This window comes from Meles meles, chromosome 3 (genome assembly GCF_922984935.1).
Source record: "Meles meles chromosome 3, mMelMel3.1 paternal haplotype, whole genome shotgun sequence".
Taxonomy (NCBI): domain Eukaryota; kingdom Metazoa; phylum Chordata; class Mammalia; order Carnivora; family Mustelidae; genus Meles; species Meles meles.
Window position 1 is genome coordinate 118252596 of NC_060068.1, and position 13861 is coordinate 118266456.

At 38.0% G+C, this 13861-nt stretch overlaps 1 protein-coding gene across 6 annotated transcripts in view; it reads right to left on the reverse strand.

The window, feature by feature from the left end:
- NSD1 (nuclear receptor binding SET domain protein 1) overlaps positions 1-13861 on the reverse strand; it is a 157705-nt gene that overhangs the window by 6650 nt on the left and 137194 nt on the right. For all 6 annotated transcript variants that reach the window (XM_045999043.1, XM_045999047.1, XM_045999045.1 and 3 more), the window contains 5 exons: positions 8993-9262; positions 7335-7451; positions 6145-6286; positions 3532-3638; positions 1381-1585 (listed from right to left, as the gene is read on the reverse strand). In XM_045999043.1, the coding sequence (XP_045854999.1) occupies positions 1381-1585; positions 3532-3638; positions 6145-6286; positions 7335-7451; positions 8993-9262 (841 nt within the window). The remainder of the gene's footprint in view (positions 1-1380; positions 1586-3531; positions 3639-6144; positions 6287-7334; positions 7452-8992; positions 9263-13861) is intronic.

A 13861-nucleotide genomic window follows, 5' to 3' on the forward strand; every position in this document is an offset into this window, starting at 1 on the left:
CAACCAAATATACAGGCAGGAGTAACTTCTTATTTCTATGACTATTTCTAGCAAGGGGGGGGAAAACACAATGCTCCCCTTAGATAGAAGTGAAGATACTACTTCCACAGTCTTGCAACCCCATTTGTCCATTTGTATAATACAGCCTTTTAATAGTCAACTCTAAAGGGATAATCTTAGCTATTTAAATTTCTGCTTATTTGGTTGTATTTAGGAACAGGGAGCAGATGTACAAATGTTTTGAAAAACTGAGTGGATTTTCCTTTACTCAGTTTCAAGTCTTGAAACTAGCACAAATTTTACCTGTACCGTCCACACAGAACCAGTGGAAAAGACCCTGACCTCTCATCTATTTGCCCCCATTTCTCGACACCTGAGAGTCTCTGCCGTGGATGGTGTTTTGGCCCTGGCTCACAGTTTTCAAATAAACTATGCTAGCCGGGACTCCTGGCTCCCAGTCAAGACAAGTTCTATTGCAGCCTGTGCCAGCTACAACCCTGAGCTATTGATTCTGAAACAATTCTCCATCTCCACCTCCTGGCACTGACAAGTCATGCTGTGGCCTTGCCCTCACACTACCTCCGTTTCTATTATTTCATTTCCCTGGCAACCATACATTGAAGGAAAGCTAGTTCAGGAACAAACGCCTCTCACTCCCACCCCAAAGTCCTCTCTCTGCAATTCCTGGGAGCAGGCCTCTGGTGATGTAAATCTCCTCAGCTGGAGCGGCTCCCTACTGCCTTCTTGCCCTCATCAACAAACCAGACCACCTATCCAAGTCCCCCCCAAAGTCTCCTAAATCACCACTCAAAAGTTAGTAGCTTCTGCAGCCACAAACTCCTGACACTCGATCTGCCCAAGAAGCTCTCTCATGTGTCAGCAGACGGAGCTGCCTCTCCTTCATAAGGGAATGCGTAAAGGGAGCTAAAAGGGTGTCTAGTCCATGCCTCACTGACCGAAATAACCCCAAAATCCATGCTGTCTCAACCTTTCTTTCTGTAGAAAGGAAACATGACTTCGTGGCCTTGAAGTCAGAAACCCTGGCTTTCAGTCCACCTCCTCCATCTACATGCTCTATTGTGACAAGTCATCTCACCAAACTGGACTCTCAGTTTCCTCATCTGCATCATGGGAAGGTGAAAAGGTCTCATCTTTATGGGTTGCTGGGAGGATAAAATAACATAACATAAATGTAAATAAAGTGCTTGACATATAATGAGTAAGTTTCTGTTCCCTTCGCTAAAACCTAGGATTCTAAAGCCTTTACTTCCGGAATAAGAACATGAACCATACCCCCTTCAACACTATGCGCTGGAAGACAAAGGGCTCTGACAATTCTGGCAGAGAACAAAGACCACTCCACATGGATCTGGCACCAACCTGCTGGTCGCTTGGTTAGATTTAGACAGTCAGCATGGTAAACCTTCGGGCAGCCTGGCTTCTTACAGGAGACGAGCTGGCCAGCATCCCCACAGCTGAAACATTCATCCTCTCTCTCCTTCGTGATTTCACCCTGGGTTCTGCGCTTCCCCTGTTGCTTCTTCTTGAATTTCTTTGACTTTTCTTCTGTGGCAATGGGTTGATTCTAGAGGTCAGATATTGAGCAGTAAGCATTCTGTCGATATATTAGTTGTGTGATCTTGACCAGGTTAACTATCCTCTCTGAGCCTCAGTCTGTCCTCTGGGAAGAAACAGTCCTCATAGACTGTTGTAAAGACAAGAGAAAATGCAAGAAAGGCACCTGGCACATCATAGGTACCCAATAAATGGTTGCATTAATTCTAACTTTTCTATCAACTACTCCTGCCAACTGAATGAAATAAGAGAAAAAAAAAAACTTCTTTTTATTAACACACAAGGCTGGTGTTGAAGGTTAATCTTTCATTAAGTTTTACTTTTATGTTTGTGTTGCACACACATGTTTATTCAACAAACTTTCACTGAACACTTAGTAAGAATCATATGCTAGGAAGGCACAGAAAAATAATTCATGGCCCTTGACCTCAATAAGCTATGTGCCCTTCATCTATATCAAATTAGGTTCATATCTACTACTCCCAAGACAGATCCTGGTGCAGCCAGCAGGTCTCCTCCATGATCCCTGTAGCCCACCCTTGGTGACCAAACCCCATGGGTTTCACATTATTTATCTTGGACTAGAAACATCCAGGATCAATCTGATCTATTACGATCCCTCAGTGATCTTCCATTTCTAAACTTCTGCCCTCAAATTTCTCTCTCACTGATCCATGTGTGAAATATTACATAAATGTTAAGGATGCAAAAATGGATATCCCTAGTGAATGTAATATCATTAAACCTGGGTTAAACTGTTATTATTTTGATTTATAGATAATAAACTGGACACCTTAAGGAACAAGACCATTTAACCGACTAAAGAAAAAAACCCTCAAATATAAACAGAATTTTCCGTATTTATAAAAGAATAATTGGTTGGTGTTCATTATCTCTATGTGTTTTCGCTCAAAACAATTACTACCAGGGTGCCTGAGTGGCTCATTCGGTTAAACATCTGCCTTTGGCTCAGGTCATGACCCGGGGTCCTAGAATCGAGCCCCATGTCGGGCTCTGCTTCTCCTTCTCCCTCTGCCTGCCACTCCCCCTACTTGTGCTCACTCTCTGTCAAATAAATAAAATCTTAAAGAAAAAAAAAAGATTACTCCCCCTTTAGTTATTGGGTTTTGTGGCTAATTTACATTTTTCAGTTCTTAACACTGACTTCCATAATCAAAAAAGCATAATGGGAAATACCCAACTTGAGTCACTATGTACTTTTCATCAAAACTAAACTTCACTTTTCAGTGTAATGTAACTTAGGATAGAAAAATCTGGATGCATGTGCATTCATTATATAAAAAATTTAAGTCACTAAAGACAATGGTTAGTCACTAAAGACTGCAACAGCAAGGGAAAAGATTTTATAATACTTAGGAAATGTAGCATACAGATTTTTAAGTAATTCTTTACAGAATTATAAGCCAGTTAAAATGCACATAAAAATTCAGGGAGTAAGAAACAACAATTCTTATACTTTGTTAAGATAAGATTAAGGGTCCTATGTTTATCTACAGTGTATACAACATTCAGAATCTTAAATTCAATATTGGATTCTTTGAGGCCTTTAAAAAGACAAAGACAGGAAGAGAGAGAGAGAGATACCAAGAATCTAAGAAGCTTATTCATAAATGTGAGTGAGATTAGCTAAGACCAATAAAGACATGCGTAGTAACCTACTTTATGGCTTCCTATTTTATAGCTTTTGTAGCTAGAAAAGTATCACCAATTAGAAGTCAGACTGCTCAAAAAAAAAAAAAAAAAATATCAACAACACTTATAGATCTGCTCTTGAATAACCAAACTGATCATCAGAATGCTGTTAAGTGCCAGCAGCCCTACTGACAACAACCCAATGTCATTATTCCAAAGAGACATCTTAAAAGAGTCAGCTGTGCCAGTGGTTAGGGAGGGAGGACCACACCATTATTTCTGATGGAAACATGTGGAAGGTACCTTTGGCCTTACACCCAAAAAGCCACTGCAGTTTGGGGCTCCACATTTGCAAACAGTCTTTCCATTCCCAAGACATTCTAGGTTGTAGTTGAAGGTAAGTTCAGTGCCTGCATAAAAGACCATGAAAATATTAATATCTATGGTTTTAATTACATTACTTCTGTATTAATCACAAAGGATACGGACTTGCAAGAGAACAGATTTTTCAGAGGACAGAAGGGATTTATTAACTCTAATCCCACTATATTAATTAAATACAAATAATTCTAATCCTATAATATTATTAATCAGCAAATACAACTTAATAAGAGAAAAACTGATAAAGGTTAACAAGTAATATTTAAAATAACCTTTACTATAGAGATGTTAATTATCCCAAGTTGTTCTTCATTTACTAATAAATTCAGACCCAAAATATTAATTCATTACCAAAACAAACAACAACTCACTGTGCTAGGCACTGGGAATGCAAGTATATGAAGAAAACCTGTTGATCTGTGCCATATCTAGCAGAACTTAAGGGGATGACATCTCAATACAAAGTAATACTACAGAACTCTACACCACAGACTTGGGCCCTGGTTTTATATCCCTGTAATCACTATCTAGCTGGGTGATTTGAGCCCTGAATACATTTGTAAAACAGAGAAACCACCACCTTGCAAGCTTATTTAGAGAATATGACATAATGTACACAGCAGTAATTTGTAAACTTTAAAAAAGAGATGTACAGATTTAAAGTACAAATTGTCCCCTTTCTCTCAAAAGTGCATCTTATCAAAACTAAGAGAGGAAATAAAACACACAACCATTCAAATTCAAAGCACATTAAGGAAGGCCTAACAAATACAAGAATTTTATGTATGTATACAAAGAGATTAACTGTGGGTTGGGTAATGGTTCACCCACCATTAACGTGTGAAGTGACAATCATTTGGTCAAAACGATCAAATCTTAGATCTCCCATTGCAGACTAACCTTTCTTCCATCAATGAGATAAACTGATATATATAGTTTTAGATCTAATGCTGGATTACTATTGATCACTTTTTATTTATTCAGCTAAGCAAATTATAAAGCAGCTGCCTTACAAGTAGGGGTCCAAATGGTACAAAAACTAGAATTACTCACAGCCTGGTGAGAGGTTCACAGTGCAAGGAGCTTGCAGGAACTGAGACTGACCAAGGTAAGAGCAGGGTTCTGTCTCCCCTCTCACATTTACTGTGAAATTACTGAATGACAGATAATTCTACTCACACTACTCCTTTCTTGTTAAGAATTTATGTGTATAGAGCACCTGGATGGCTCAGTGGGTTAAAGCCTCTGCCTTCGGCTCAGGTCTCAGGGTCCTGGGATTGAGCCCTGCATCGGGCTCTATGCTCGGCAGGGAGCCTGCTTCCTCCTCTCTTTCTCTCTGCCTGCCTCTCTGCCTACTTGTGATCTCTGTTAAATAAATTCTTAAAAAAAAAAAAAAGAATTTATGAGTATGTAACTGAATTTTCATTAATTTAATGTGCTTATAATACAACTCAACCATATACCCAAATATAAGATGGCAGGATACTAGACATAACCTGCTGCTTACTCACAATCCACTATGTAAATGTAACTGCACAAGGCATAAATCAGAAGGTATTGTTGTACATAAAGGAAAGACTCATACCATTTTAGAAAAGAGTCCAATATACAACAATCCTTGAGGTCTGCACTCATGGGGATGAAAGGGCATTGGAGAAAAGATAAACAAGGAAAAAAAAAAGATAAACAAGGAGTATGACACTTGTGGTAGAAAGTATAACAGGTACTGAAGAGTCCATGAACATGAATGAGTAAAGACAGCAAGCTGAAAAGTTCTGATTCAGTCTGTCAAGGCTACAGCTCCACAGAACTCTGCATAGCACTAAGCATTCTGGCTCATTCCTCTCATCCCCGCCATGCAGACTGGAAGTCAAGTGAGGACAAGAACAAAGTCTATAAATTCCTGTACCATACTACTTGAGATAAGTGAATATGGGAGAAGAGAGAAGAAAAATTTATGGCTAGAAATGGTAGAGGAATCCATCGCCATGGACAAAGACTAAAGTTACAAGTACAAATATGTTGAAAGCAGTCAGGAGACAGAAGGACCGAAGTCTTGGGCCTGGATAACATTTGAGTAACTAATACATAGGACACCCCCCCAGGATGGTTAGAGGTGCCAGACCCAAGAATCCAAGTTAACACCAGTATCCAATACCATATACTTCACTAACATTTTTTAAAGGATTAAACAGGATAATATGCTTGGAATAGTGTCTGGCAGTGGTTCCAGGGGCTGAGGGGAGAGAAAATGGGGAATTAGTATTTAATGGGTAGAGTCTGATTTGGGGAAAATGAAAGGTTATAGAGATGGATGGAGGTGACAGCTGCACAACAGTGGGAATGGATCTACTGCCACAAAACTGTACAATTTTAAAAAATGGTTAAATGATAAATTTCATGTTATGTATATTCTGCCATACCATCATCACCACCAAAAATATTCCTTATTTCAGATTACAGGACATACAGGATTTTTCGATGATAAAACCTGAAATTCCTTTCTTAGCTCCAGAATCCTTAACTGATTCTTACCTGCTTTAATGTCACTCAGGGCAAAAAGACCAACACGGGTATCTCCATTCACAGACCATTTCTGTGTTTCACAGTTGGGCTGGCAACAATGATTCATGAACCGAGCATAGTTTCCTTTGGGACCAGCATCAATGATCCGGTCCTAGAAATCCAAGAGATGATGCTCATTACATGTTTCCTGTACGTTCTAACAAGCTAGAGCTCCTTTTGTAAAGTTTGACAGTCCCAGGAGTGGTTCTCAAAGTGCAGTCACTAATCCAGCCATAGCACCATATCTATTACTTGATGGAAATAGAAATTCGTGGGCTGCACTTCAGATATACTAAAGCAGAAACCCTGAGGTGGGGCCCAGCAATCTGTGTTATAAGAAGCCCACTAGATAATTCTGATATATGCTGAAGTTTGAGGACCAATGCCCTAGAAGTAGCACATTGCCCTATCCTCTCAATTAGGTGGTCTTGAACCCTGGCTGCACATTAGAAATCAGCTAAGGCGTTTTTAATACTGACACTCAGACCCCATCCCAAATGAAGAACTGAACGCCTAGAGGTGACGATCTCCTAAATTAAAGGGTCCAACTTAATAACTGTTCACAAAGTTCTATACCAGGAAAGAATTCTGTTACAAAAGCCAACAGGGTTTTGGGGTTCAGGGCCGGGGACTGCTAATAGACTTTAACATTTAGGTATAAGGAAGAATGTCTGATACACAGAAAATAAACACATTAGGCTACTGGAATTATGAATGAGTCCCATATATAATTCTAGGCACTAATGAAATGAAAGTCATCAGCAAATTCCTGTGATTGAAAAGATGACTTGAGAGTTCTACAATTTATTATGACCTTCTCAATGTATTAAATATTAACAAATCAGTTTCTCAATCTGTAAAATAAAAGGGTGGAAGAATGATTATTTACTTGGCTGGCTTCAGGTTTTAATCTTATAGGAAAAATGCTAAAAGACCTAATACCCAACTTGTATTGGACAGTTCAGAAAGAATGCCAGTACCAGCTCTGTCGACTCTGGCAAGGCATGTATAGCCAGAAAGGAGCAAATTTATCTACTCCAGAACCTTGACAAAGCAAACTCTATGAAGATGCTGTTTTGGCAGTGAACTACATGCCTACAAACACTATGGCTGGGACAATATCAATTTCCCAGTCTTATAACAATGGAAATAACACTTACTTTGTCCAGAGTAAGCATATAGAAATTAGTGATGTCATGTTCTTGGGCATAACGAATTCGAGCTCTGCACTCTTCTTCATCTATTAGCTCACCCACATACTCATTCACAAATTCACCCTAGAACAAGAAACAGTTCTTAATGGCAAAAAACTCAACTTGTGTTCCCAGGTACACCTTATCATTTAAATAATTAATGAAAACAAATCTCCAAAGCAGTTCACGTACATATACCTAGTCAATTTAACAAAGGTTTATTCAAGAAACATAAATATGATCCATCAACTATTTGACAATGAAAAATACCTCCCTACTCCTATCACTGTCACCAGGAGAAAGACTGGGATACACTGGACATTAGAGATTAACCAACACAGAAGTAGGTAAACTACTCTATGAAGTAGGGCTCCATTAAAATGGTGATATACATAGTCGATCCCTTTAAATGCCACAAAACCCAAAAATCAGTTTCCATAAACTATGTTTCTTTTCCTTTTGACTATGCCCTGCCTGCTGCCCTTCCACATTTTACATTACTATCCTCCTGATTCACTGAGCTACAGTCATACTGGCTTTCCCTCAGGCTGTGTGCTTTGCCAGCAGCAGCAGCTTCAATTCTCAACTTAAAACATTCTCTGAGTCAAAGCTAGTTTCAGGCCCTTTATTTACCATTTACTGTATGCTTCTAGAACCCTTTGTGCTTCCACACTGGGTGACTACGTGATCAATGTCTCTCTCCCTTAGAATGTAAACTTTAGGGGCGCCTGGGTGGCTCAGTGGGTTAAGGCCTCTGCCTTCGGCTGAGGTCATGATCCCAGGGTCCTGGGATCGAGCCCTGCATTGGGCTCTCCGCTCAGCAGGGAGCCTGCTTCCTCCTCTCTCTCTGCCTACTTGAGATCTCTGTCTGTCAAATAAATAAATAAAATCTTTAAAAAAAAAAAAAAGAAACTTTATCACAGCATGGACTATGCCTCTCTTATTTATCACTGCATCTGTACCACAATGCCTGGCACACAGTAGATATATAACAGCTACTGAGCAAATAACAGAACAGCCAATATTCACATCCTTTTCTAGACACAAACTTCAGTAAAATTCTTCAGAAAGCATAACTAAAGTAAGGTTTATTTTATTAAAAGGTCAAAAAAGACTTAATTCTACACAAAGACTATATAATATTCTCTATTAGAAACTTGCAGGTCTAAGTTTGAAGTTGAAGACGTTACTTCACTTTTATTAGAGAAGGCCTAATCCTCTTCATTTTCCATGAACCAAAACTGATTTTCCCTTACTAAAAACAGATTTTATTTTACTATGTGATTAACACCTCTGTATCACATACTCATTATCCCCTACCTCTTAACTACAAGTTCCAGGATTGTCACAAAAGAGCAAATAAAACCATGGTATCACTATGAATTTCACTTTTTCATCCTCATACGACATGAACGTGATCAATACTAAGGACTTTAGAGGTAAAGGAGACTATCCTCAAGCATCTAAACTCTAGAAGGACACAGCAGGACCCAAGAATAATGTTAATCCTTAAACTATGTTTTCTTTCCTCTAATGATCATTTTCTCATATTCATCAAGAATAATTGCCCATATTAAGCAATGGTAAAGAAAAAAAATCTGGAAATCATGAAAAATTTTCTTCACCTTTTTAATATCTGTTTTTGTCCGGAGACCCCAGCCCCTCTGTAATGTGCGGAAAATTTCAACCTCTGGATACTGGCGCTTAGTGAAGCACTGGTTTTGGCAGCGTCCTCCAGCAGGACACACTGTGGGGTGGCACTCATAGAGCAGCATGCGATTGATGCACTCAGAGTCTATCCCACAGGGGTTATCATCAGTAGCTTTACAGTTGCAACGGGGAATTTCAGACAAGTCTGCAGTGAAGATCTGTACCCTGCCAATAGGACGGTTCACCTGCAGAAGAAACACATACTACAGAACATCAGACTAGTCAACATAAAAGACAACTCAGGACCTATAAAAGGTAGACTTCTTTTCTTTGAAGTTGCATGCAACATTTTATATGATTTGGAACTTAGAATATTATTCACAATAGCTAAATGTGGTACAAGTAATGGAATATTATTTAGCTTAAAAAGAAAGGAAATTCTCACATGTTACAACACAGACAGACCGTGGAGGACATTATGTTATGTGAAATAAATCAGTGACAAAAAGACAAATACCGTATGTATATAAAGTACTTAGAGTAGTGAAAATAGAGGAAAAAGTAGAATGGTAGTTGCCAAGCAATGAGAGGAGGGGAGAATGGAGCGTTAATGTTTAATGGGTACAGAGTTTCAGTTTTACCAGATGAAAAGAGGTCTAGAGATGGATGACGGTAATGAATGCAAACATTATGAATGCATTTAATATCCCTGAATTTTATGATTAAAAATGATTTATCTATTTAACTTTATCTATATTTCACTACAAGAAAAAATTGGAGGAAAAAAGATTAAGTCTGACATAAAAGCTTACTTAATAAACAAATTATGGGTCAAACAAAAATTTTTTTAAAATCACTTTATGAGTATCATTTCAAAGCTGGTAGGCCAAGTGAAGTATAAACTGGATTTCTGCTATTACCACATGGTGGCGCCACATTAGCTGCTACACTTAAAAAAAAAAAATTCTTAACTGGGAAATGGTTGGCACGAAAATGTCTTTGGGTAACTGGGATTCCTCCCGTATGTGAAGAAATATTTTTAATATTTACTACCATAGTTTGAAATCTTTTTAATAGACTACAGCAATGTTACTCGTATTTATTCAGTAGTGGTGCTAGTACTAAAAAACTACAGTGAAAATCTGGTGTGATAAAACGTAGAGGTCAAACAGCCTCTGTAACACTGAAGGTGTTAGCATTTTCCAAATGCTAGCAACAATGCTCAAGAAAAAAAAAAATTACACAACACAAATGCTGATTTGTGCACTATGAGAATGAGTCCCCTACTTGGTATTGGTGGCAACAGTCAAACCGTGCATTGTCAAAAACCCATTCCATACATAAAAATTGGCTTTTCAGGAATTTTGTGATTTTGACAAATCATTTTACTTGCAAGATTAGTGTGAGAATAAGAAATACATGTAAAAAGTCTACTACAGAGTCTACCAGCCTCTTAAAACATGGCAGAGAGTATACTTTTCTTTCTTTTAATATCCATTTAATCATTTGTCACATAAAATATTCGAGATTATCACATCCATTCAATCTAAAATCACGATGACTGAGGCGCCTGGGTGGCTCAGTGGGTTAAGCTTCTGCCTTCAGCTCAGGTCATGATCTCAGGGTCCTGGGATCGAGCCCCGCATCAGGCTCTCTGCTCAGCAAGGAGCTTCCTCTCTCTCTGCCTGCCTCTCTGCCTACTTGTGATCTCTCTCTCTCTGTTTCAAATAAATAAATAAAATCTTAAAAAATAATAATAGTAAAATAAAATCACTATGTCTGGGCACCTGGGTGGCTCAACTAAGCATCCGGCTCTTGATTCTCAGGGTCATGAGTTCATGCCTTGCATTGGGCTCAAAAGAATAAAGAAATACAAAACAAAATGAAGGGGCGCCTGGCTGGCTCAGTGGGTTAAAGCCTCTGCCTTCGACTCAGGTCATGATCCCAGGGTCCTGGGATCAAGCCCTGCATTGGGCTCTCTGCTCGTCGGGGAGCCTGCTTCCTCCTCTCTCTCTCTTTGCCTACTTGTGATCTCTGTCAATAAATAAATAAAATGTTTTAAAAACAAAAACAAAATGAAATCACCATGATTAACAAGTTTTTTCCATCCTCTAAATTCCCAAAAGGTTTCATTTCTAACATTTTAGTTTTTGCCTCTTCTTTAACAGTCCAATCTGTCTGCAGAAGTGTATTATTCTCAAACCTGTTCTTGATAACCTTACAAGGATGTAACTCTGCCAGATCTCTTCCCAGATATTTCAAAATACGGGCAAAAACTATAGACTTCTTGAGGGTGCCTGGGTGGCTCAGATAGTTAAGGGTCTGCATTTGGTTCAAGTCATAATCCCAGAGTCCTGGAATTGAACCCCGTCAGGCTCCTAGCTCAGTGGAGAGCCTGCTTCTGCTGCTTCCCCTGCTTGTGCTGTCTCACTCTCCCTGCCCTAATAAAAAAATAAAATCTTAAAAAAAAACCAAACCACACACACAAAACCTGTAAACTTTCTGTAAATGGAGGAATACTCCTACCACATGCAAATGGAAGTGACGACGCTGAGGAAAGCAAACTCTAAGGGTACAGAAGGTAAAGACTGACTCAATCACCTCAGACTGCAGGTCCTACACACAGGGCATTAGAACACAGATACCTGTTTCAAGCTATCTTTACCTGATCTCCCTCCCATAAAAGTTTCATTCTACTCCTTTTCTTTGTATAAAAAGATATATTTCTATCATTCTTCCTTATCATCTGCTCTAACCTGTTATTAATCCCAAATAAGTTTCTTGCCTAACATATAAACAAACAAACAAAACACATAGTTAAAAATATAGATACATAAGTACAGTTAAATGCTCACTCTAGATCAGGGATTAACAAACTTCCTACAAAAGGCCAGACAGTAAGTAGTTTGATTTCTGGTGCGTGTAGCTCAATTCTGTCATTGTAGCACAAAGAAGCAAAATAAATAAGCATGGATGAATGTCAAAACTTCATTTATGGACACTAATATTTGAATTTCATGTAATCTTCATGTCCCTGGAAATATTCTTCTCATTTTTATTTTTACCCCAACCATAGTAAGCCAGATTTGGCCCACAGACTATAGTTTGCTAACCCTTGTTCTAAAAGTTTTTCCTGGAAATGTTATTTGTTTGTTTTTAAAAAGGTGGGGAAGGGGTATGGAGAGGAAAAAAGTTGGCTTCTAAATTCTGTGATTTAGATCAATTCCAGGAAGCTGTTCTCTCAAGAGCTTCTTATGGTCGACATACTACTCTGAAATACCTCCCTTGCTGTTATCTGACACCTATTACTGTGAGAACCAGATTCTTTCCCCCTTTTTGAGGCCTAACTACACTTAGAACTCCATGCACTATGTTATACCTCCATGCACAATAACTCCATTTAACTCTCAGTATACCATCATTTAGAACCAATTTTTAAGTTTTGAGTATATTTTCTTCAGCAGTTTTATCTATAAGGATGATTATTCTATGAATTTTATTCTTTCTTAGAGGTCTTCTAAAGATCAAAAAGAAAATTCACTTACAAAAAAAGAAAAAAGGAAAAGGAAAAACTCCCTCATTCTACCCTGCAAAACCCTCATTCTACCCTACCAAAAACATCCACTAAACCCTTTTAAAAAATCTAAGCTACATTATGGAATTTTCATGTTCTTAATTTCCTGTATCTCATAACATTTTACTATTTCATCGTTATTCAGTTACTAATTAGTGATTTCCACCTTTACCAAAAAAGACTAAACTAACAAGAAAACAGAAAAATAATGGTATCACAAAAGCTTATGCATGCAGCAGTGAAACAGTGACACTTTAGTTGCTCTATTGCATTGCCCAAAGTATCAAATAACCTTTCCAAAAATTATGAAAGATTAGAGATAACATCTTTATAGTATGCTTTTAGTGGGGTTGCTTTATTGAGGAAATAAAAATCCAGGACGCCTGCTTAAATTTGAATTTCAGATTTTTAAGTTTTTTTAGTTTAAGTATGTCCCATGGAATACTTGGGATACACTTGATCACATTAGACTGTAAAGATGGTGGTGAAATTGATCTCTATGTGAAACCTCAGACTCTAAGACTTCAGAAACCCAAATATTAATGGGTACACTAACAATGAATTTCTATTGACAAAAAGGAAATATGGTATTCTTATTCAGGAATGACATCACCACAAATATTCTACAATAAGAACCTGGGCAGTCTCACGTTGTTAACAGAGCTAATAGTATTCTTTCATGTTTTCTAATGTTTGAACACTACAACTAACTTAATAAAACTCAGGTTTTTAGAAGAGAAGTTTTAGTAAATACTTACTAAAATGTTTGATAAATTTGTTGATTATTCCTGTATTTTTACTTCTGTAAATTATTCATAAAAATGATTTAAAACATTAAAAAACACAAAGGGTCCACTGGACCCAGATGATAAATGGTGATGACTCGTATTAGGCACATTAGGGGTTTAGGTACACCTAACATGAATTCTGACCTTGGGAAACCTAATCATACTGGTTACCTAAAATCTTTAGTATCAGATATTACCAAGAAGACTTATCATGTGTATTAGTCATACTATCTCAGGGCTATTTATCATTTTTTATCATGCTTCTTGAATCCCCTTCAAACTGTAAGATGTTGCTTGTGCAGAGACTCTAATCCAGTCCCTTCTGTAAGAAGACTATCCAAGGCAACAGAAAAAGTTATCAACACACAACTGACTTTATATAAACTATAGACAATGTGTGAGGAATGGTGCTCTGGAACTCTTTCTTATCTTCTTTCAAGTTCACACCTCTACCTAGAGCAACTATGCTTGTGCTTATAATC